The 21863-nt window shown below is 36.3% G+C and overlaps 1 protein-coding gene across 3 annotated transcripts in view; it reads right to left on the bottom strand.

The window, feature by feature from the left end:
* Window positions 1–21863, bottom strand: part of PLCB1 (phospholipase C beta 1) — a 673777-nt gene that overhangs the window by 173404 nt on the left and 478510 nt on the right. For all 3 annotated transcript variants that reach the window (XM_055305255.1, XM_055305265.1, XM_055305262.1), the window contains one exon: window positions 11877–12023. In XM_055305255.1, the coding sequence (XP_055161230.1) occupies window positions 11877–12023 (147 nt within the window). The remainder of the gene's footprint in view (window positions 1–11876; window positions 12024–21863) is intronic.

Raw genomic sequence — 21863 nt, 5'->3', positions numbered from 1 at the left:
GCTTGTATAGTTGTTCTCAACCTTCTGCCTCAACATACCAGAAGTTAGTGGCATAATCCCACATTAATTGTGGCTCCCTAGCAATAGTTTCAGGGAAGAGAGAATAGAAGGACATAAAGATGAGAGCATTGTAACAATAACAATAGCTCATGTATCCTAACTGCTTACCAGATGCCAATTGTAGTTCTTCTGACTTTATATGTACTACTATATTTAAACTTCATGAAAAGCCTCTCTTGTGTGACTACCCTTATATTTTTTAACATATATTTTCAGATAATGAAAATGGCAGAGAGCAGTTCATTTGCCAAAGATCCAGGATTATAACTCAAAGCTTAGTCTTTTAGTATGAGTCCTTTAGTATGAGTCTTTAAGGCTATTCTTTTGTAAATCAACCCTTCCAGAGTCATGTTCTTACAAGGCACAAATATTTAGAAAAGTTAAACATTCTCTTTTCAAAAGTGGATTAATTTGTAGGAATAAATTTAAATTTAACCAGAAAAGTGCAAAATGTATACTCTAATAATTATAAAACATTGTTAAAAAAAATGAAAGGAAACCTAAATAAATGGAAACGCAACCTATGTTCATGAAACAAAAGACTTAACACTGTTAAGATAGCAATACTACCCAAATTTATTTACAAATTCAATTTCTATTGAACTCTAGTTGGCTTATTTATTTATTTATTTATTTAATTTTTTTATTGGAGTTCAATTTGCCAACATATAGACTAACACCCAGTACTCATCCCATCAAGTGCCGCCCTCAGTGCCCATCACCCAGTCACCCCCACCCCTCGCCCACCTCCCTTTCCATCACCCCTTGTTCGTTTCCCAGAGTTAGGAGTCTCTCATGTTCTGTCTCCCTTTCTGATATTTCCCACTCATTTTTTCTCCTTTCCCCTTTATTCTCTTTCACTATTTTTTATATTCCCCGAATGAATGAGACCATATAATATTTGTCTTTCTCCGATTCACTTATTTCACTCAACATAATACCCTCCAGTTCCATCCACGTTGAAGCAAATGGTGGGTATTTGTCGTTTCTAATGGCTGAGTAATATTCCATCGTATACATAGACCACATCTTCTTTATCCATTCTTCTTTCGATGGACACTGAGGCTCCTTCCACAGTTTGGCTATTGTGGCCATTGCTGCTATAAACATCGGGGTGCAGGTGTCCCGCGTTTCACTGCATCTGTATCTTTGGGGTAAATCCCTAACAGAGCAATTGCTGGGTCGTAGGGCAGATTTTTAACTCTTTGAGGAACCTCCACACAGTTTTCCAGAGTGGCTGCACCAGTTCACATTCCCACCAACAGTGTAAGAGGGTTCCCTTTTCTCCGCATACTCTCCAACATTTGTTGTTTCCTGCCTTGTTAATTTTCCCCATTCTCACCGGTGTGAGGTGGTATCTCATTGTGGTTTGGATTTGTATTTCCCTGATGGCCAATGGTGCGGAGCATTTTCTCATGTGCTTGTTGGCCATGTCTAATGTCTTCCTCTGTGAGATTTCTGTTCATGTCTTTTGCCCATTTCATGATTGGATTTTTTAAAATAAATTAACAAGCTGATCCTAAAATTCCTATGGAAATTCAAAGGATCCCAAATGGCCAAAATAACCTTGAAAAATAAGGAGGATGGAGGTTGGAGGATGTACATTTCCCAATTTCAAAACTTAACTATGAAACTACAAGACGATGTGTTACTGGCATACAGACTGACCTATAGATCAACGGAATAGAACTGAGAGTGCAGCAATAAAACTTCACATTTATTGTCAGTTGACTTACAACAAAGGTGCCAAGACAGTTCATTACAGAAAGCACCATATTTTCAGCAAATGGTGCTAGGACAACTGGATAACCACATGCAAAATAATGAAGTTGGATCCCCATCTCACATCATAAACAAAAAAAGGTTAACTCAAAATGGATAAATGTGGCAATGGTTTTGTAGGTATGATACCAAAAGGAAGCAATGGAGAAAAAAAAATAGATATACTTCCTAAAAATTTAAAACCTTTGTGAACAGAACTTAAATACTCTAGTCAAGTGATAAGAATTCTGATAATCAAGGTACTTGTGAAGTCTGAGGGCAGAAATGGAAGCCAAAATATTCCTATTTCATTTAAGTAGTTATTGGAAGGTACTCATTTCTTGCTAAGTTATTTTTAAATGATTAATAATAAAAACTTTTGAGACAGGCCCACCATCAACATACAAATGGAAGTTTTTGGTTTTCCTCATTAAAGATTTTCTCTGATTTCCATTCTATAAGTCTCCATCATTTTTTAAATAATTAAAAAGTGACATTCTGATGACAACTGTCAAAATGACTTTGAAATAGACAAGCTCTGTCCAGTGGAGACATACAGGACAAAGAAAATAGGATTAAGCCTAGTGGCTTAATTTTATTTTTATATGCATGTCACAACACTAAAACATCAGCATAACAAAAGGATGACATTCTTGAGTTCTACAGAGCCCCAGTAAATGCATGAAAGGCTGATTAAATAGATTTTCATAATCACTTTTCTCTGCTGAAAAAATAGGGCATTTTAAACACACAAATGTGTTTGTGAAAGAAGAAACGCTGACAAAGTAATCTAGAAAGTTCCTGATGCTAGATAATCAATTTGCCATTTATAATTGCCTTAACGTTTGTTGTAATAAAGGTCTTTGCTGCATTTAAAAAAGGGGGTGGACAATGAAAGTGAATGAGGAAAGGTAGTCACTTACATGATTTTTAAGCCTAAGGGAGGCTGCTTTAGCTAAAGTAAGTGATGGATTCAAATAATTATTGGTTAACTCATTAAAAATGCTAGCTACTGCGAAAAATCATACATTATTAAAGAGTAGAGCAGATTTTCTTTTGTACTATCTAGAAAATTGTTTAAGTGTATTACTGATTATCCAATACTATTACAATTTTGGAGTCTATTTCATTAATTGGTCATTGAGTGTTTTTAACTTCAGTAGGGAAGATGCCATGGAGTTATAAGCCAGATAAAGTTTAATGGTGGATTGAAATAAATACCTAACCCACACTAGAGTTTTCAGTCATAAAAGATTCAAAAAAATTTCTAGGAAAATTTCTTTGAATTTGCATGCAATTTTTTTTTTGCAATTTTTTTTAATCATTCAAAGAACAAATAAGAGGAATTTGATGTACTTTTCAAATGTTGATCAGTTAATGTTTTTAAACATTGATCCTGTGTAAACACACAGGACAAGGTGTGGAGTTACTTTTGTGAGATGCAAAAGAGCCTGAAGAAAAAAAAACATTAAAGAATGGAAGAGGAGTGTGTGTGTGTATGTGTGTGTGTGTATGTGTGTGTCTATGTTGTCTTTATTGTCCAACACCTAAGCCAAGAGAATCCTTCCAAGATCAACTTGTTCAATCTTAAAATGAATACTCTTTGTAAGAAATGGAAGTCTCCCAAGGAAAGCATATTTTAAGAAAACTCACATTTAAGAAAACTCATAATTGTCCTGTTCCTTGGCATGCATGTTAGGTTCCCTGTGTATTTTCCTTTATTTATGGAGATTTTTTTCTCCAAATATGTGTATTAATATTTTCCATTATTTCCTCCTTTTCTGCCCAAATCCTCAAAGCTCATTTATTTTTCTTCCCTAACATTCCTAACTCCTCATTATTATATCCCATCCATCCATTATATTTCCATTTGATTACATCCAATAAATATAGCTTCTGGGGCCAGGGGATTGCCTGGAATTGGGATTAATGATATGTCATGAGTCCCTCAACCCTTGTTATTTCTGAAACTAGTATCTGACATCACCTCTGCCTGGCTGTGAATACCCTCTGGAGTACATTCCACGTCCATGATTGAATTTAGGAACCAAAGCTCCATCTCAGATTAATTCATAATACTGCCCAAAGTCATAGCTCTGCAACTTCTCACTTGACTGCATTCATTTTGGTCAGTTGGCTACATTCACTTGTGCTTTGTCTAAGATTACCGAAGGCATCCATGGATGGAAGAGACCAAAAAATTGAAAATAACAACCTCTCTATTAACACAGGCTTCTGAGAAATTGTCTATATTTATAGTTAACATTATGTATTGTCTTATTTTCAACCTCCATGCAAAAGTTTCCAGAATATGATGAATTTGTTAATTCAGTGGTCTTCTTCAATAAACAGTATTTCTTTCAAAAAATGGAGATGGGAACTATTTCTCCATTTCTCCTTTTGCTTTCAATGCTGTGTCAGCCAGGGACGCCTGGGTGGCTCAGTGGTTGAGCATCTGTCTTTGGCTCAGGACATGATCCTGGGGTCTTGGGATCGAGTCCCAAATTGGGCGCCTCGCAGGGAGCCTGCTTCTTCTTCTGCTAGTGTCTCTGCCTCTCTGTGTGTTTCTCATGAATAAATAAAATCTTAAAAAAACAAAAACAAAAACAAAACGCTGTGTCAGCCATTCAGGTTGCCTCATCCCACAGTTACAGTTGAGGAAACTGTCCACAGGATAAAGGATGTGTTTATTCATCTTGACCATTTCTAGGGACATGAGTTTGGTCTGATGTCTCTTCCATAGTATCTGCCAGCTGCCCCAGGGAGACCATGAAGCTGTCTTCAACATGGATCCAATTGCCATAGGGTGGCTTAGGTGAGAAAATGGGGAAGCAACTTTTAGCATATGCTGTACTGATTATAGAAGCCTCACCATTAGGGTCTGGCACACTTCCAAACACGTTCTCTGTGGGATGCAAAAGTACTGGTTCCTGGGAATCCAAAATGACATGAGTCATGTTCCTTACCCTTGCCCATCTAAGTGGGAAGGCAAGTACAAACAAATAATAGAGATGTTCTTTTGTGCCAGGGAGTTCAAACTCTCACCTCAACCTTGCACTTCTGGTTTCCGTTTCTTTCTCTTTTTTTCTCTTTCTCCTCACCAAAGAATTCTCTTTAGATCCTATTTAATTTAGCTTCTGATATGCTTCAGCGTCCCCTCTTCAGCCCCAGGGTAAATCTTAATTCTTCCTAATTATTCACAGGAGTTCTGTGGCCCACGTTAGTGATTAAAATGGGCATTGCTATGTGGTGTAACTCTGGGCTATATCTAATAGATCATAAAGGAAACTCTACTGGGTAGTGTGGGGGGGGGTAGGGGGAGGCTTCAGCTTTACAAAGGGCCACAAGACAGGGACTTGCCCTGTGCCACATGTGAATCTTATTTCATAGGGAGGCAATGATCAGGGTGCATAGACATCTTGCAGCCATAAAGGGAGCAAAGAGACAGAAGGCATCTGGGTCTCTGATGACATCAGTGAACTTTTTATTTAATCAACCCTCAACCTCTCTGCTTCTGGACTTCTTGCTGTGATTGGTAATAAATTCCTTAACATTTAGTCATTAAGTAACAGTACCTCTGGCTGTCTCAATTTATTTTACAAATGAAGAAACTAAGGTTTAGAAGAGTTAACTTACTTAAAAGAAGATTTGAATGAGGTCTATTTGTGAAATGTGATTTCTTTCCATTCTACCACTTAACTTTCATAGGTTTGTGTATGTTTTAAACCAAAACTAAATTATAAAGGGTTACACGTGCTAGGGTTTAAAAGGATAGGAGAGATGGGAAAGCAGAAGGTGACACTCAGTCTGGGTTGGTTGTGGCTAAATGACAAGGGTAAAACTATGCCTTGAATTATTTCAGGAACTTTTCTGCAGTCCAAAGCATATATGTGAGAAGAGGAGTTGAAAAATTATTTGATATACTCAATCAGATAATTTAATTCATCAGAGGATAGCTAAAACCTCAAATCTATTTTTTTTCTAAACTGAATGAGGATGTTAATTATTCAGAGATATACTACTTTGCCTTGTCCATGAATATGGAACCATTATCTCCCAAATGGATTGGAGTCTGGGAAGATTTATGAGAAGCTGAAAAAGTATAGGTTGAAATGAGTGCATACTGTTCTGTCCTGAGAGAATTTTGTTTTGAGTCATAAGAGTGGATTCCTCAAGGAAAAACAATAATTTAAAACATAATTACTACTTGATGTACTGCCAAGACTATTCAAAACCCTAGAAAAATGACCATGATAATTAAAAATCAACTCATTCTGTGCATACAGTTCTCTCAATGATCCTATTTATTTTTCCTTCTGGGCATCTTGATGGTCAACAAAGGGGCAATAATGAGCAAAGAAATAGACATAATAATAATAGCATATTGCTAAATTGATTGGTTTTCATACTGTACATTTAATTTTTATAGTTCCTTTGAATGCTCAAAAGACAACATTCCAAATATCAAAATCCTCCTTATTTGAATCTAGACCAGCGTTTCTCAGGAATACTAGTTCCTAATGTGCTCTAGGAAACTAAGTAGGGTAGTGACGGTGGGGGAAGAGGGTTGGTTGATCATAATCTTAATGATTGTGACTCTATAAGCTTTTTTCCTATATTCAAAACATACTGCAATAGGAGCCAACCTTTGTTTGTGTCTACCATTTAAAAAACTCATTTGAGTAGGAAGACTCCCTTTTTTCATTAAATACCCTTTATATGAAATAACATATCTATAGAAAAAATTTCTACTTGTTCTGTAAGTGCCTGTAAACTATGAAATCTCATTTCCTAGGTATTGATTTTAACATTTAATTGGATTCTATTGGGTTATACATTGTTTATAACTTTATTTTATAATATTCTTAATTGGCTTTGGGAAGTTTGAATTTCTATATCATCAGTGCTTATATTTTACCCAAAGGCCTCTGGGAGAGTTCTACATTAGATTTATCTATAATTAAAGCAAGGATACTAATAATATCATATGAAGTATAACCAAATTTAACCAATAAATCAAAGAGAATTTCAGACAAAACATCCAGAGCCTGTATTAGAATTTATATGTACAGTTTCTTGGTTAACTATATGGAATCTTCTTTAATTTCTCTGTAGGAAAATGAAAAATTTTGACTGGTATTAGAAGAAGGTAACATTGTGGGATCCCTGGGTGGCGCAGCGGTTTGGCGCCTGCCTTTGGCCCAGGGCACGATCCTGGAGACCCGGGATCGAATCCCACATCAGGCTCCCGATGCATGGAGCCTGCTTCTCCCTCTGCCTGTGTCTCTGCCTCTCTCTCTCTCTCTCTCTCTCTCTCTGTGACTATCATAAATAAATAAATAAAAAGATTAAAAAAAAAAGAAAGTAAGTGTACTTTAAAAAAAAAGAAGATAACATTGTTAGAATGTGGATTAATATAGTGCAAATCTCAGTAAAGCAATACATGGCTCAGAAGAGTGAGCAAGTTAAAAAAAACAAAGATCAGAACATGGTTTCACATGGATAACATAGTTTTAGACCTGAATATTTGAAAATATGTGAATTCTAATATTACTAGCAATTGAATAATTGGAGAGAGAATTGGTTTACTTGGTCAGGAAGCATGTGTATCAGGTGGTGCTGATATGAAACCTTTGTATTGAATTTGGAGATAGCTCTTTGAGCTCTTTCTATATCAAAAAAATAGAGTAGACCCTTCTCTTTCCTAGTAGCTGAAAGCTCCAACTACTGATAACTATTAGCCATTAATATGCTAACACCCCAAAACCAAGCCAACACAATGAAGCCAAATTCTCAAACACATCTGTGCTTATCAAGTTATTCAGAGGAAGGGCAAATGTGTCTCAGGAAGAAATTCATTGGACTAGAAATCCTTAACCACAAAAAGGAATCAAAGAGAAAAACTGAAGAGTATTCTGTAGTTTTATTGTTCCTATTGATACCAAATAATTTTCTTGGAGCTATTATTGTGGTTGTTAGTAAAGTAAATGAATTAATTATGTATCATTTAATAGGTATCAAGACTGATAAAGAAAGCATGGTTTTAGGATCAGGAATTTAAACAAGTTGGAAGATAAGAATGAAGATAGTTACAGTTCAAACACAAATATATCTTTCCTTGCTTTGTTCGCTGAGATGGTCTAGAAGCAGTATTTCCTAATGCAAATTGCTGTTACCCATTCAATTTTTCTCCACTAAAGGAAACCAGAGGTCATTTGGGGAAAAGTCTGATTCCATGGTGGTGCAGAAAGGAGCAAGGTGAGCCTGGAAGATCTTTATGTGCCAGAAAGCAAGGACATTTTCAAAGATCAATGGGTCATGTCAAGAGAATGCAGAAACCAGCCAAAAAAATGTTTCCATTGACCAATGCTGAGACAATTTGTGTATCAAAAAGAGAACAGTGGTTGTGGTTGATGAACCTACATAAAATCTAAAAACCATAAATCCATAAAGATAGGCAGAAAGAGAGAATATATTCTGAGAGAAGGTAAAAAAAATAGATTATCCAATCAGTATTATTATTTAATCATTTTGCTACCATTGCCTCATTTATTATATGACAAATAATACAGATACTAACAAATGTAAACTCATCAGCTAGAAGGCATTTTTGGAGTTAAAAAAGGACAATTGGTAAAATTACTGCATATCATGACTCCCAGGCAGATGAAACCACATACAATGTCCAAAATTTAATTTAACATATACTTAGGTATTTTTAAGAATCTTGTGGTCCTAAGTACATGATAATTGCAAGATGCCATCATGTGCCAGTCTTCATAGTTATATTATTTAGGATCCTTTCAAATGAAAGATCTTAACTTAAGATTCTGTCGACCTCCTCAAACTTGGATGAGAGAAAAGATTATGTCTTTAATTTAAACCTCTATGTAAAATTTATTCAAGAGACACACAGAACGAGAGAGAGAGAGAGACAGAGACATGGCACAGGGAGAAGCAGGCTCCATGCAGGGAGCCCGATGTGGGACTCGATCCCCAGTTTCCAGGATCACGCCCTGGGCTGAAGGCGGCGCTAAACCGCTGAGCCACCCGGGCTGCCCTAAACCTCTATGTAAAATTTAATAATCTCTTCAGTTATAAATCCAGGTCACAAGTCACAGCACTACAAGCAGATATTACAGATATTTTCTGCCACCAGCAGAAATTACAGATATTTTCTTTTTTTTTTGATATTTTCATATCATGTTCCATTGTTGCAAACAGTCACATCATACTATTTATACTAATGTTTAAATTGTGCTCATAGAAACATATACTATTTGATTACAAATTTATTTTTTAATATTTGCTAAAACTATTTTGCTGGAAATTATCTATTTTTTATTATATATTTTATTTTCTTTTATACATTTAACACTACTCTTAGAAGGGTCCATAGACTTCATCAGAATGCCTAATTGGTCAATGATACCAAATAAGATTAAGATTCCCCTGAGAAGATAAAAAATTAAAAATATTTTGACATTCCTCCCAATGAGAGCTATGGTCTATGGTCTATGCTTTCTCCCTTTGAATCTGGGTAGGTTTGTGATTGTTTTGACAAATAAAGTGACAGCACAGAACTTCAGAGGTGAAGTACAATAAGGCAATTAACTCTCTTTGTTCTTTGGGACATTTGTTCTTGTAGCCATGATCTGCCATATAAGAAGTCTACCTACCCTGGGCTATTATGCTGTGAGGAAGCCCAAGCTACATGGTGAGGCCTCTTACAGGCAAAAAGGTTAGGAATCCTAACTGAACTCAAATTCTAGACATGCTGGAGAAGCATTCAGATAATTCCAGCACAACGCGTTTGCATTACCCCAGGCACTTACTTGGTAGTTGAAGCCCAAGACACCAGGAAAGAGAAATAAGCCATCTCCTCTTGTGCCCTATCTGAATTCTTGACATATAGAATATGGATCAAAATAACATGGTGGGTGTTTTATGCCACTGAATTTTAGAGGGATTTATTATGCAACAAGAAATGACAAGAATAGAGTTTAGGATGAGCCAAACATGAATCTAGTTAGTTTTTGGCATGCATCTCTCCCAGTAGATAATGTTAGTTGAAATGAAACAGGCTGTGAGTAGCCTGAGAGCCACCCAATTTTTATGAAGAACATACAAATTGCACTTCAACTGACCAGATCTCAGATTATATGGTTCTAACTAGATACTCTCAGATTATATGGAGGCATCCTGAGATAGCCCACTCTAGCTTTCTGGAGGCTACTTTGTTCTCTCTGTTGGAGGGTCATTTCTATTCTAAGCTTTTTTTTTTTTTTTTCACCAAGTGTTGGGTACAAGGCCAATGCCGGATTTGATACCAATACAGCATACATTTATACTGGGATGAATGGATCTTCTTAAGGGATTTAGATGAAAGAACTCCTTATTTGCCATATAATCGAACCCTGTGAAATTCTCTTAAACACCCCTGAATATACAGTGCCTGGATCTCCCTTGTCATTATGTTCATAGCTTTGCTGGTCTACCCTGCAACACAAAAAACCCTGCAATACGTCCTTAGACAACAAACCATTGGCACATCTAAGCCTCTCCCAAGGCATAGGGGGGCATCTACAACTTACACAGATCAAATGAGAATTTGGTTGCATTGTGGGTCTTAAAGTCTCGCTATCATATATTAATTTGGGTAATGGAGTGTCTGAAGTAGGAGACAGATATGTTTTTTTTAAAAGGCCTTTTTTTTTTTTAATCAGTAGACTTTTTTTTATGAAGTCTTTTCAAGGCTGGTAATTAGAAATCTGTCATACAGAAAGTATTCTGCAAGAAATGCATTTTGATTATAAAAACACTTTTTAAATTTTTTTTTATTTTTTATAAATTTATTTTTTATTGGTGTTCAATTTGCCAACATATAGACTAACACCCAGTGCTCATCCCATCAAGTGCCCCCCCAGTGCCTGTCACCCAGTCACCCCCACCCCCCGCCCACCTCCTCTTCCACCACCCCTAGTTCGTTTCCCAGAGTTAGGAGTCTTTCATGTTCTGTCTCCCTTTCTGATATTTCCCACTCATTTTTTCTCCTTTCCCCTTTATTCCCTTTCACTATTTTTTATATTCCCCAAATGAATGAGACCATATAATGTTTGTCCTTCTCTGATTGACTTACTTCACTCAGCATAATACCCTCCAGTTCCATCCACGTCGAAGCAAATGGTGGGTATTTGTCGTTTCTAATATAAAAACACGTTTAGCTTATTAAACTCTGTATTTATTAAAAATGTTAATTTTAAACTAAATTAAGATGATAAGTATGTATATATGTGTTTTCTTGTTTTTCTATTTATTTAGGATTTTATGTATTTATTTGAGAGAGAGAGCACAAGCAAGAGAGCATAAGCAGGGTGAGCAGCAGACGGAGAGGGAGAAGCAAGCTCCCTGCTGAACAGAGAGCCCAATGTTGGGCTTGATTCCAGGACCCTGGAATCATGACCTGATTGGAAGGTAGATGCTTAACTGACTGAGCCACCCAGGTGACCCTTGTTTTTCTATTTAATGATCTACTAAAAACCATGGCAATGCTCAATTTAGGATCACCTTAGGAAGCACACTGTTGATTTTTCCTCCATTATTTTAATATTTACAATGAACTATAGGTTGTCATTCAGGGTTAAATTTATTTTACATCTAAAGACTCACTCCACCTTAAGCAAAATTAGCTATTTGCTTTCAACATAAGATATGTAGGCTTTAGAACTTCCTGTACATGAAAACAGTCCAGAGAACTAGGTAGTATTGCCAGTGGCTTTGAAGTCCACTGCAGAGGGAGTTCAGTTAAACAAAACTTCCATTGACCCAAAGATACCAGACATGATACATTTTAGAAGACTTAAAAACTGAGGAAGAGATATGTTGTGAAGAAGTGATATTGCCTCTGACAGGCAGAACCTCTGGTCCCAGAACTCAGTTCTCAGAGGCGTTTTACAGGAAATGAGAGAAAATACCTTGTGAACAACAGAAAGTAGAGGTTGGTGAAATTTGTTGAGACTGGAGAAAGCCATCGTCAAAGACTTGTGAATTCATACCTGTGAGGTAGGTGTTGTGTGAGGAATTGATGAAATAGTGAGAAAGGGGCTGAGACATATCTTCATTCAAATCCAGTTTCTCAGGTGAAACGACTCCATTTTCTTCTCCACTCAAATAGCGCATAAAGCCATCCACTGAAATCTGTCCTGGAAGAAATGGAGAATTAAGAAGAATGTGAGTGGGTCCTTTCTATGGGTTGCTGGTATCACGCTGCTTGAACTTTTTTTTTCCCTCTCCAGAAAGCTCTGGTATATCCAAGGTAGAAGACAGTAGCCACAATTGCATTTTAACATGGATAACTGTAGTCAAGGATTACCTTATTTCACTACAACTACCTCCCAATGCCACAGATAATGGAGAAAAATGTATTTACATGAACCTAACTGACTTTCAGAGAATTTAAATACCTAAACACCAATCTCTTGTTTTTAAATTAAAAATGGTTATCAACTTTACGGATGGACATCAAAATGTTATTTATGCTTACCTCTGGGTAATATAATTAGGAGTGAATTTCCAAATTTTCTGTTATGTATATGTTATTTTATTTTTTTTTGTATATGTTATTTTTATAATCAAAAAAGTTATTCACAAGTTGCCTAATTATTTAAAATGAAATAGGAGTGTTTTCAGTTAGTGATCTTTTTCTCTGAAACAGAAACTACAGATGACCACAAATAAGTATTTCCTAAGAATAAAAAATCAAATGCTTATAAACAAGGAAGTCTTTAAATTTCTTACTTAGAATGACTTTACTTCAAATGAAAGAAATATGACTAACACTTTAGTTTACTTGGATCATATTTAAATTTTTTGCTTTTGTTGTAACCTTTCTTAAGTGACTAATGCTAAATATTCAGATAATCCTTTATCTCAGTAATCTTTATGGAATGCCAGAGAGGACATCCTCACTGTTTTCATCTATTACCACAGTTTGTTCCCTCATCCTTAACAATCAGAACCTCAAAAACCCAGCACATTTGTGACCAGTGGAGATGTTGCTTGTAAACAGAGGGTAGCAGTTCTTTCTTTTTACTGAAACAGTTTTGTATTAACGTGAAAGTGGTATATGTTCACTGGAATAAAAATTAGATAATGGGATGAACAGAAAGGAAATATAAAACCTCTAAACATGCCTAACTCTTCAGACCCAGTGATGTTAAAATCTTGGTGTGTATGCTTCCAGGGGGATAAAAAAGTGTGTGCGTGTAATTCTTTTATGAAGGTGCAATCATTTAGTAACTGTATTAGGTTAACCTTAATTAGATTAAGAACCTTTGTGTTAGTGGAACAATATATAATAAAAATTGTCATGTAATCTATAATATTTGTATTTTATAAGATATGTAACCATAGCATGACTAAAAAATATTCCATTACCATTGGACATTAAAGTTGTTCCTAATTTTTCACTAGTATAAATGACATTGTAGTGAATACTCTGACAGTTAAACCTTTGTTCAAAGTCTTAATTATTTCCTTAGGATGAATTCCCAGGAATAGAACAGCTGGTTCAAAGATGATGCACATTTTTAAGTCTTTTAGTATACATAACTAACTTGCTTTCTATTAAAGTTCTAGCAAGCTACTCTTTCACCAGTGTTTTTTCCTTCTCTTCAATCCTATACCAAACTCATAGGTAAAAGCATGATATATGATAATTCTAATTTTTATTGAACATTTATTATTAAGTGATGTGGTATGTCATCTGTAAGTGGCAAAGCTAGTATAGACTATTTACCACAATGTAAATCTTATTTATTTGGGAGAGAGAGAAAGAGAGAGAATGCATGAGGGGAGGGGCAGAGGGAAAGGGAGAAGAGAGAAGCAGACTCCTTGCTGAGTGTGGAGCCTGACTCGGGGCTCCATCCTGGGACGCTCCATCCTCGGACGCCAAGATCACAACCCAAGCCGAAATCGAGACTTGGACACCTAACTGACTGAACCACCTAGGTGCCCCTGTAAATCTTTTTACACCCAATAAATTTCTCAGAATAACTGATGAATATTTTTCCCAATTCTGGAAACATTATAAATAAATCCCTTTAATATTTTTCAGGAATAAGTAAGCTAAAATAAATTTGGTCGTTGGCTCTTGATGAGTGGAGCTGGGTTTTATAAAAGAAAAACCTTCCTAAACAAACTGAAATGGGAATAATAATTTTACTATGAACTTCTTAAAAGTCAGTTCTAACATATACCTTGATAATTTCAACAATGACAAAAGGAAAAAGCATCATGAAGGTCTCGTGCGTTAGAAATGAGAAACATACTAAAACGTCCTCATAGTGCTATGTTTGTGTGAGTTTATTTGAAAGATTTTATTTTTTAAGTAATGTCTATACCCAATGTGGTGCTCAAACTCATAAACCCTGAAATCAAGAGCCGCATGCTCCACTGACTGAGCCCACCAGGCACCCCTGTTTGTGTGGATTTTTAATAGATGCCATAGTTTGTACCTCCAAATCACCACCACGTAACAAAATGATTGTCCCGAACATGCTACCATTGATGAGAGCACTTCGGTTACTGCACTGAAGACTTTGTTTTAAAATTCATTTACAGTGAAATGCGTATAGCCTTTCAGACTGGTTTCATTTTGGAAACAAACCAAAATCAATGCCACTTAGAGTCAAAGCTATTTCAATAGATGACTTTAAAACTATTTTGGAGTATAAAACTCATTAGAAATAAATTAAAAAAAACAACTAATTTCTTCATTGTCTTCCCTTTTTTGGTAACAAATCCATCTTGGCAGCTTCTCAAACTAGTGCCGTTTCTCCCTCCCCCTTTCCTTTCCTTCTTCTCTCATTATTTTCCACTTTGCTCCTGTCTTGTTTAACAAAAATTTATTGAATGTCTGCCATGTGATGCGTACACAGAAAAACAAAGCATAGGGAAGGCGGCCTCTGCCTTCATATAGCACACAATCTAATAGAAAATAAGATTGATCACACCTTGGAAGCCAGGTGTGAATTCTTCTGGAGCAGGGTGTGTTTTATATCTCTGTCATCCCTGGAATCTACCACAATGCTTTGTGCACAGTAGGTATTAAATCAGTCTTTTTTTTTGGGGGGGGGGGATTAGTGATTCAAAATAGGAATAAATTCATTTCAAACTGGAAAATCACCAAGGATAGCATAATTTTGATTCTTTTATCAGATTAGGTCAAATCATATGAAATTGCTAATTTTGGCATTTTTAACCTCTGCAAATGACAATTTCAAATAACTCAGTCTCTAACTACAGTTTTTCTCAGAGGTCAAGCAGGAAAGGCAGTTATTTCTTTAGGGGCCAGCAAAGAAAAAGTAATGCGACTGATGGAATAATGTGCACACCAGGGAACTGTAGAGTGTGGAAAACTCACGAGTGAACGTTCCTTCTGAAGGCATATAAATGACAGCAATAAAATATTATGGGACTAAACAAACTGTTTTTATCATGCTTGTGACTCTCAGGCTCTCACTTCATGTCTGTTACCTTGCAGGAATAAATGTCCTTTGGTCCGATTAGCAACTTCAGAGAGCGATTAAAAAAAAAAAAAGCAAATATAGTGAGGATGATTAATTTTAACTTTAGCATCAATGTCCATTTATTGTGTTTAGTGCCTTCTGGGGAATTATGTTGTGAAAAATTCTGAGCTACACTTATGATTAATTTTGATGTATTTCATGGGTGCAGAACAGAGGAGTGGGGATATATATAAACTATGTATTTGTTATTGTCAAATGAGGGTATTATAATTAAGGTCAAGTTATACTTCACAATATGCCAAAGAACATGTGTCAAAAGTTTTATTGAATCCATTAATGAGAAAACCAGGATGATGAAAAAGCCTTTTCAAAGAGGGCTATGAGATACTAATACATACATATGTGCATGTTAGCACATCACCCAAACAAAAAAACCCCAAGCCTATAAAAATATTTCTAAATTGAATATAAAGCTGGTTAATGTTCCATAGGTCAATTAAGCATAATTTTTTATTATCTTCTCTAACTTTACAATTTTATAGGAGTTGAAGATTTTAACATAATTTTTTAGTTTAAAGTCAGTAAAAAAAAATAAGAGTTGAGTGAATCATTGTGAGGATTATTTACAATTAATTATATTAAGTAATTTAAAACCCCCCAGTGAAGGAATTCCCTAACTTTGAATGAGAACAATGCAGGAGTTTGGTGGACGGTTCAGAATATGATTGCAGATTGCAGGTGAGCAGACTCTTGGGAGCAAATTTTCAACCCCAAAGCTTGGCTTTGCTAACAAAGGAGCAAATGTGCAAGACTTTGATGGATCAAATGACTAGGCAGAGATGTGTCAAAGTCAAGAAAAGCCAACAAAACAGTAAGGTTGAGGAGTAGTCACGAGGGTCAGGAGTTCATTCGCAAAAATGCAGATTTTTGGGGGGGCATAATGAAGTAGCTTCAAAAATTGTGCTGAGGCACTGGGACAGAAAGCAGACTCTTGGAGGATTTTCCTTTATTGCATGTAACCTACAGCTAGGTAATAGCTGTTGCTGTTGACTTAAATGTATTAGTCTTTCTTTCTCCATCAACCTTGCACTGTTTTTGCAAAACTGCTTACAATTATTTTCCTGCTCCACTGAGGAGCACAGAAACATGAAAAACCTTGATAATTAAGATAGGAAACATTGTTTTTCTAAACAAATTAATAGCAGAACAAGAGATCGAGCTTCCAATTCTGTCAGCAATAACTGATCAGGGATAAATTCCTCAACCACAGGATGGGTCAACTATATGGGCTCTTTGGTCTCTTCTACTTCTAAACTTCAGTGAGTTCAAGTAGTTTAATATCTTAGAGATGAGTACTAGCTAAATTAAAACAAACTGTCCCATATTAGGATGACATTAGGAAACATCAAACCACAACTAAAAGCAATGCTACAATTTTCTGGAATAAAATCAAGAAGAGAAGTTAAGTCCAAAAGGATAAGGCCAGCTTACAAAGGCTTCAAGTAAAGCCCTTTACATATTTTCTTCATAGAAGAATGGTACATTTCTAATTGGACATGTCACTCCTATAATGGCACCTACTACAGCAGGAAAAATATAACCTCCTTAAGGAATAGGGAAAACACTGTTGTATGAAACTTTTCTGTTCAGAAGTTGTGGTGTTCAAAGAAAAAGGAAACTGGTGAGGCAAGAGTAGAGAGATCTGACTTCAGTGGGGAGAGACCATCTTGAAAGAGATGAAAGAGGCAAGTGGCATGACAAAATGGTGGTCCCCAAGGGCCATTGCTATGTTTCATAATTCTTCAGCAATATCTTTGCTGAAAAGAGACTGTCGTGCAGTGTTGCATAAAAGCCATGGCCAGCAACCGTACCTCTGCCTCTTTCTGCTTCCCTCTCCCAGGGGGCAGATAATGACTGAGGTTCCACTGGTGTCCTCCTGAGCATGTCAGGAAGGCAGAAATTTGAAATTCTATTGTGACAAAATGAGACCTTCCAGGGATGCTTTAAAACCATGGAGTGTATCATTTGACACTCTGCTGGATTCATCTCATGCAGAGGCTCTTGTATATTTACTGAGGTATGAGCTACTCTGATGCCTTCTCTAAATCTGGGACCATCCCATGAGTTTCAGGAACGATTAAGAATAAGGAGGATCTGTGGCTACACAAGGGAGCTCTGGAGACGAGGACAGATATAAAGAGCGGGGTGGACTGATTATCTCACCTTTTTAGGTCCTAACCTTTACCTACTTTATCTACTGGCTTCTTAGAAAGCTACATCAACAGAACTTTCTTCCATAAAATCCTGTTCCAGGCATCTAAGAAAAGATGTTTCAGATCAAGTCTCTCCAGAAAGAACAAGAAATTGTGACCTTACCCTGAAGTTAGGGTAGCCCTTGCTGGTGTTGTTAATGAGCACATTTTTAGTGAGAGCCCAACTGTCTGTGTCCAAGGTTGAGAAGAACAAGAATGTATCTACCAGCGTCCTGACCTTCAAGACTTAAAAAAACATAGCATGTACAATTACTTTTTGATGCTCTTTGATGTGCAGTTCAGGTTTCTATTCATTTAGTGTAATGTCCTAATGTAAATATAGCTAAAGAGTTTGGAGTCCCATTTAGCAGACAAACTAATTTCATGTTGGCCACATAGGAACCTTCTGGTCCAACTCATTGTGGTCTAGGTCTGCTCCATTTTTTCATTTACCATTCTGCTGCCAAAGTCTGGCTGAAGATGGAGGAAAATTGGCTGATTTTAATTGCTAATGGACTGAATTTGGAAGGAAGGAATAAGGAGAGGCTGAGTGTGGCCAGTTGGTGGAATGGCAAAGGTACAGTTAGGAAGCCACCCAATGGATTTGCTTTTGATGTACAGACAGTAATGCAGGAGATATCTATGGGGAAAACAGTATGGTCCACAAGCAATAGGCAAGGGTAGTTTTCTAAATTTAGATATATTTCATAGCTGCTGTCCAGAATCACTTCTACTCTGATGGATAATAGAAACAAGTTCCCTCATTTCTGTTTGGTTAGAAGCCAATGCTTCTAAATCTTTTAGTTGATACTTTTGGTATTTACCCCTATATCTCAAAATAATATGTTTGTACTACTATTTTTTGACTTCCTACTATGGGAGATGAGAATATTATTTTTTCTTCTCTGTACCCCACAGCATTTGTACACATTCTTCTCATCCTTCTGAGATAGTTACATTATAATTTAGTTGGATCAGTATTCAGTGCTTATGTTATCATGACTATGTATTCTATTCAGGGCTGAGTCATATAGTAAACCAATAATTATTTTTCTTTCCATGCACAATTTTAAATTTTCCCTGTAGTTAATAATTGTCTTGTTTTGTCATTTGCTTAATTTCTTTGCACACATCTCAAATCCAACTTCAAATTCCCCACTAGTTATCTAAACATGTTTACAATATGTTCAAATACAACACATGTTCTCCCAGTTTCACTTTCTTGAAGAAGTCTTTTTGGAGCCTTATGACCTACTCCAACCTAGATTGATCAACTTCTATTTCTTTCACTAGTATTTTTAATTGAATCTCTCTTATTTTTTATATACCATGTGTTTCTCTTTTATGGTTAGCCTTTTAATTTTATTTTTTATTTTTTAATATTTTATTATTCATGAGAGACACACAGAGAGAGGCAGAGACATATGCAGAGAGAGAAGCAGGCTCCCTGTGGGGAGCCTGATGCAGGACTTGATCCCAGGACACCGGGATCCTCAACCACTGAGCCATATTTGTCAGTAGATTCCTGAGAAAGGGTTCATGAGTGTGAAAGTATTTGAGCCTTTTTGTCTAAAATGGCTTCATGACACTCACACACTTGATTGCTAGATTAGCTAATGTATAATATTCTAGGATGGAAAATATTTTTCCTTTAAATTTTTGTGGGAAAATTTGCTTCATTGCCTTTAACTTTTAGTGTGGCTATTAAGAGGTTTGAAGATTTACTGATTCACCATCCTTAAAACAGACACGTGGCTTATTTTTTAAAAAAATGTTTATTTTGTCTTTCTGGAAATTTCTAGCATCTTATTCAGTCCCAGTTTCCTGAAATTTTGTAACACTGTGCTTTGGTATAGGTTTATCTTTATCTTCTGGGCTGGGCACTCTTTGATCCCTTTTAATATGAAAGCTATTATTCTTTTATTTGAAGCATTTCATGAATTATCTTTATGATAATTTCCTCTGTTCTTTCTGGAACATTATTTAGACAAATTTGCATTTTAATATACCCTCTCTCCTATTTTTAATTTTATTTCTTTGTTCTACTTTCTGGGAGATTTCCTCAGCTTTTCCCCGAACACTTCTTTTAGTCTTTTGTTTCTCCTGCCTTCTTTTCAATGTCTAAGAGCCAGTTTGTGTTCTATGATATTTCTTTAAAAAAATAGCATTGTATTCTTTTTTGATAGTGCAATATGTTTTGTTATCTTTCTAAGTATATAAGTAATATATCTAAAGTTTTTCTTCTAACTTCATAACAATTGTTTTAACTGTAGTTACATATTTTCCTTATTTCTACCTTTTAAAAGATTTTATTTATTTATTTGAGAGAGAGATAGGGAGTGAGAGACAGATAAGGAGCAAGGGGAGGGGCAGAGGGAGAAGCAGACTCCCCACTGGGTAGGGAGCCTGACATGGAGCTTGATCCTGGGACTCTGGGATCATTACCTGAGCTGAAGGCACAGGCTTAACCAGTTGAGCCACTCAGGTGCTCCTCCTTATTTTTATTTAAAAAAAATTTTTTTTCCTCATTTGTCTAGTAATTTTTAGTTTTCTGTTCAGATTTCAGAGAATTCTTTTTTTTTTGTTTTGTTTTTTTATTTATTTATGATAGGCACACAGTGAGAGAGAGAGAGAGGCAGAGACACAGGCAGAGGGAGAAGCAGGCTCCATACACCGGGAGCCTGACGTGGGATTCGATCCGGGGTCTCCAGGATCGCGCCCTGGGCCAAAGGCAGGCGCCAAACCGCTGCGCCACCCAGGGATCCCTCTGTTCAGATTTCAAATTGGTAAACTTAAAAGTTTAATTTGATTTGTGAATGCATCTGGATAACTGACTTTACATTGAAAATAAATTTTCATTGTAGAGGGATCAGTCTTTGTCTCTTTGGAGCAGCCCCTAATGTTAATACATTTAGGTCTTTCATCGTGTGCTGATCAGCATCTACTTAACCACTTGTCAGGAGAGTGCAGGCCTGGATACTGCATTCCAGAGCACATAGGGAAAGAAGGATGGAGGACTCAGCACTCAGTGGGTTTATTTATACATAACATATATAACTTTTATCTCCAATTTTCAGTGTGGTAGTCCTGCCTTCACCTGGGACTGCATAATCCTCAGACCCTCTGTTTTCTTGTCTCCAGAGAGTACATCTTTCGTCTTTATCCAGGTGGGAGTTCTGACTATTCCTTAAACAATAGTCAACCAGGCCTCCTTATTTTAGGCTGTACCTCTATATCCACTTCCAGATGAACCTAAAATCATCAATTTTTAAGACTTTTTAAGATTTCATGGAATAATTCATATTGGTTTCCAGCTTTTCACATGACAGGTGTATGATCAGTTTTCTCAGAACTATTATAGCTATATAAGCATATAGCTAGCTGCCAACATTATGTAATTGTTATCTTTTATTCTATTGTCTCCACCCTTGCCAGATTATGTCTTTAAAAACTATTTCCTTTAATGCAATTTTAGTGTGGTTTCAAGAGAATTTAATTTAGATGAATATATTCAGACCATCATATTTCCCTGATATTCCACGGTTTTTCTACTACACCAGATTGTTGAATTTTTAAGTTTAAAAAGTCAGAATTCACATGCTACACCCCTTGATCTTACTATTTTTAGGTAAAATTGAATCACATGGGAGGAACTAAAGGTCTTCTGTCATAGACCGACTTTGCCTGGTCAGAGACCTACCATGGGTCTCCCTGGTTTTCTTTTACTTACATCTTTCTAGTGAAGAGTAAGCGGTGACTAATATCTCCTTGCAGAGGGCCCTCAATGGGTAATGTGACACTTAGGTTTTTCCGAGTAGAGTGTAGTCAGAGTCACAGAAGCAGTCTGAACTCTTAGCTACTTATCAGCTAGAAAGGTATTTCATCCCCTGGGCTTCTCTTGCCAACCTCACAAGGCTGCTTGTGTTGAACAGGTATGGGAGTGTTTCTATGAGGGTGCCAATATCCACATGTTTCTAAGGTAGTCATGACTGAGACAAGCTGGGCTTTGATTTTATGAGTGCCGGTGAATTGTCCATCTCCTCTTAACGGTGGTCACGGAATGTGTCCCTCATGATTTCATTCAATCAGAAGAAAGTCCGCCCAGATTTAATTTGATTTAATGTAACTCTATTTCCCAAGTCTCTCGTGTAAAATTACAATTTGAGTTCAAAGCTTTGCTTGAGAAATTACCTGATTAAATCTAAAAAAATATTTAAGGAGACTACTGGAACTAAATTCTAAGGCAGCTGAAATAAATTGG

This window comes from Nyctereutes procyonoides, unplaced genomic scaffold (assembly GCF_905146905.1).
Source record: "Nyctereutes procyonoides isolate TBG_1078 unplaced genomic scaffold, NYPRO_anot_genome, whole genome shotgun sequence".
NCBI classification, from domain to species: domain Eukaryota; kingdom Metazoa; phylum Chordata; class Mammalia; order Carnivora; family Canidae; genus Nyctereutes; species Nyctereutes procyonoides.
Note: the sequence above shows the minus strand (reverse complement) of the source record. Positions and strands in the feature narration are given on the sequence as shown.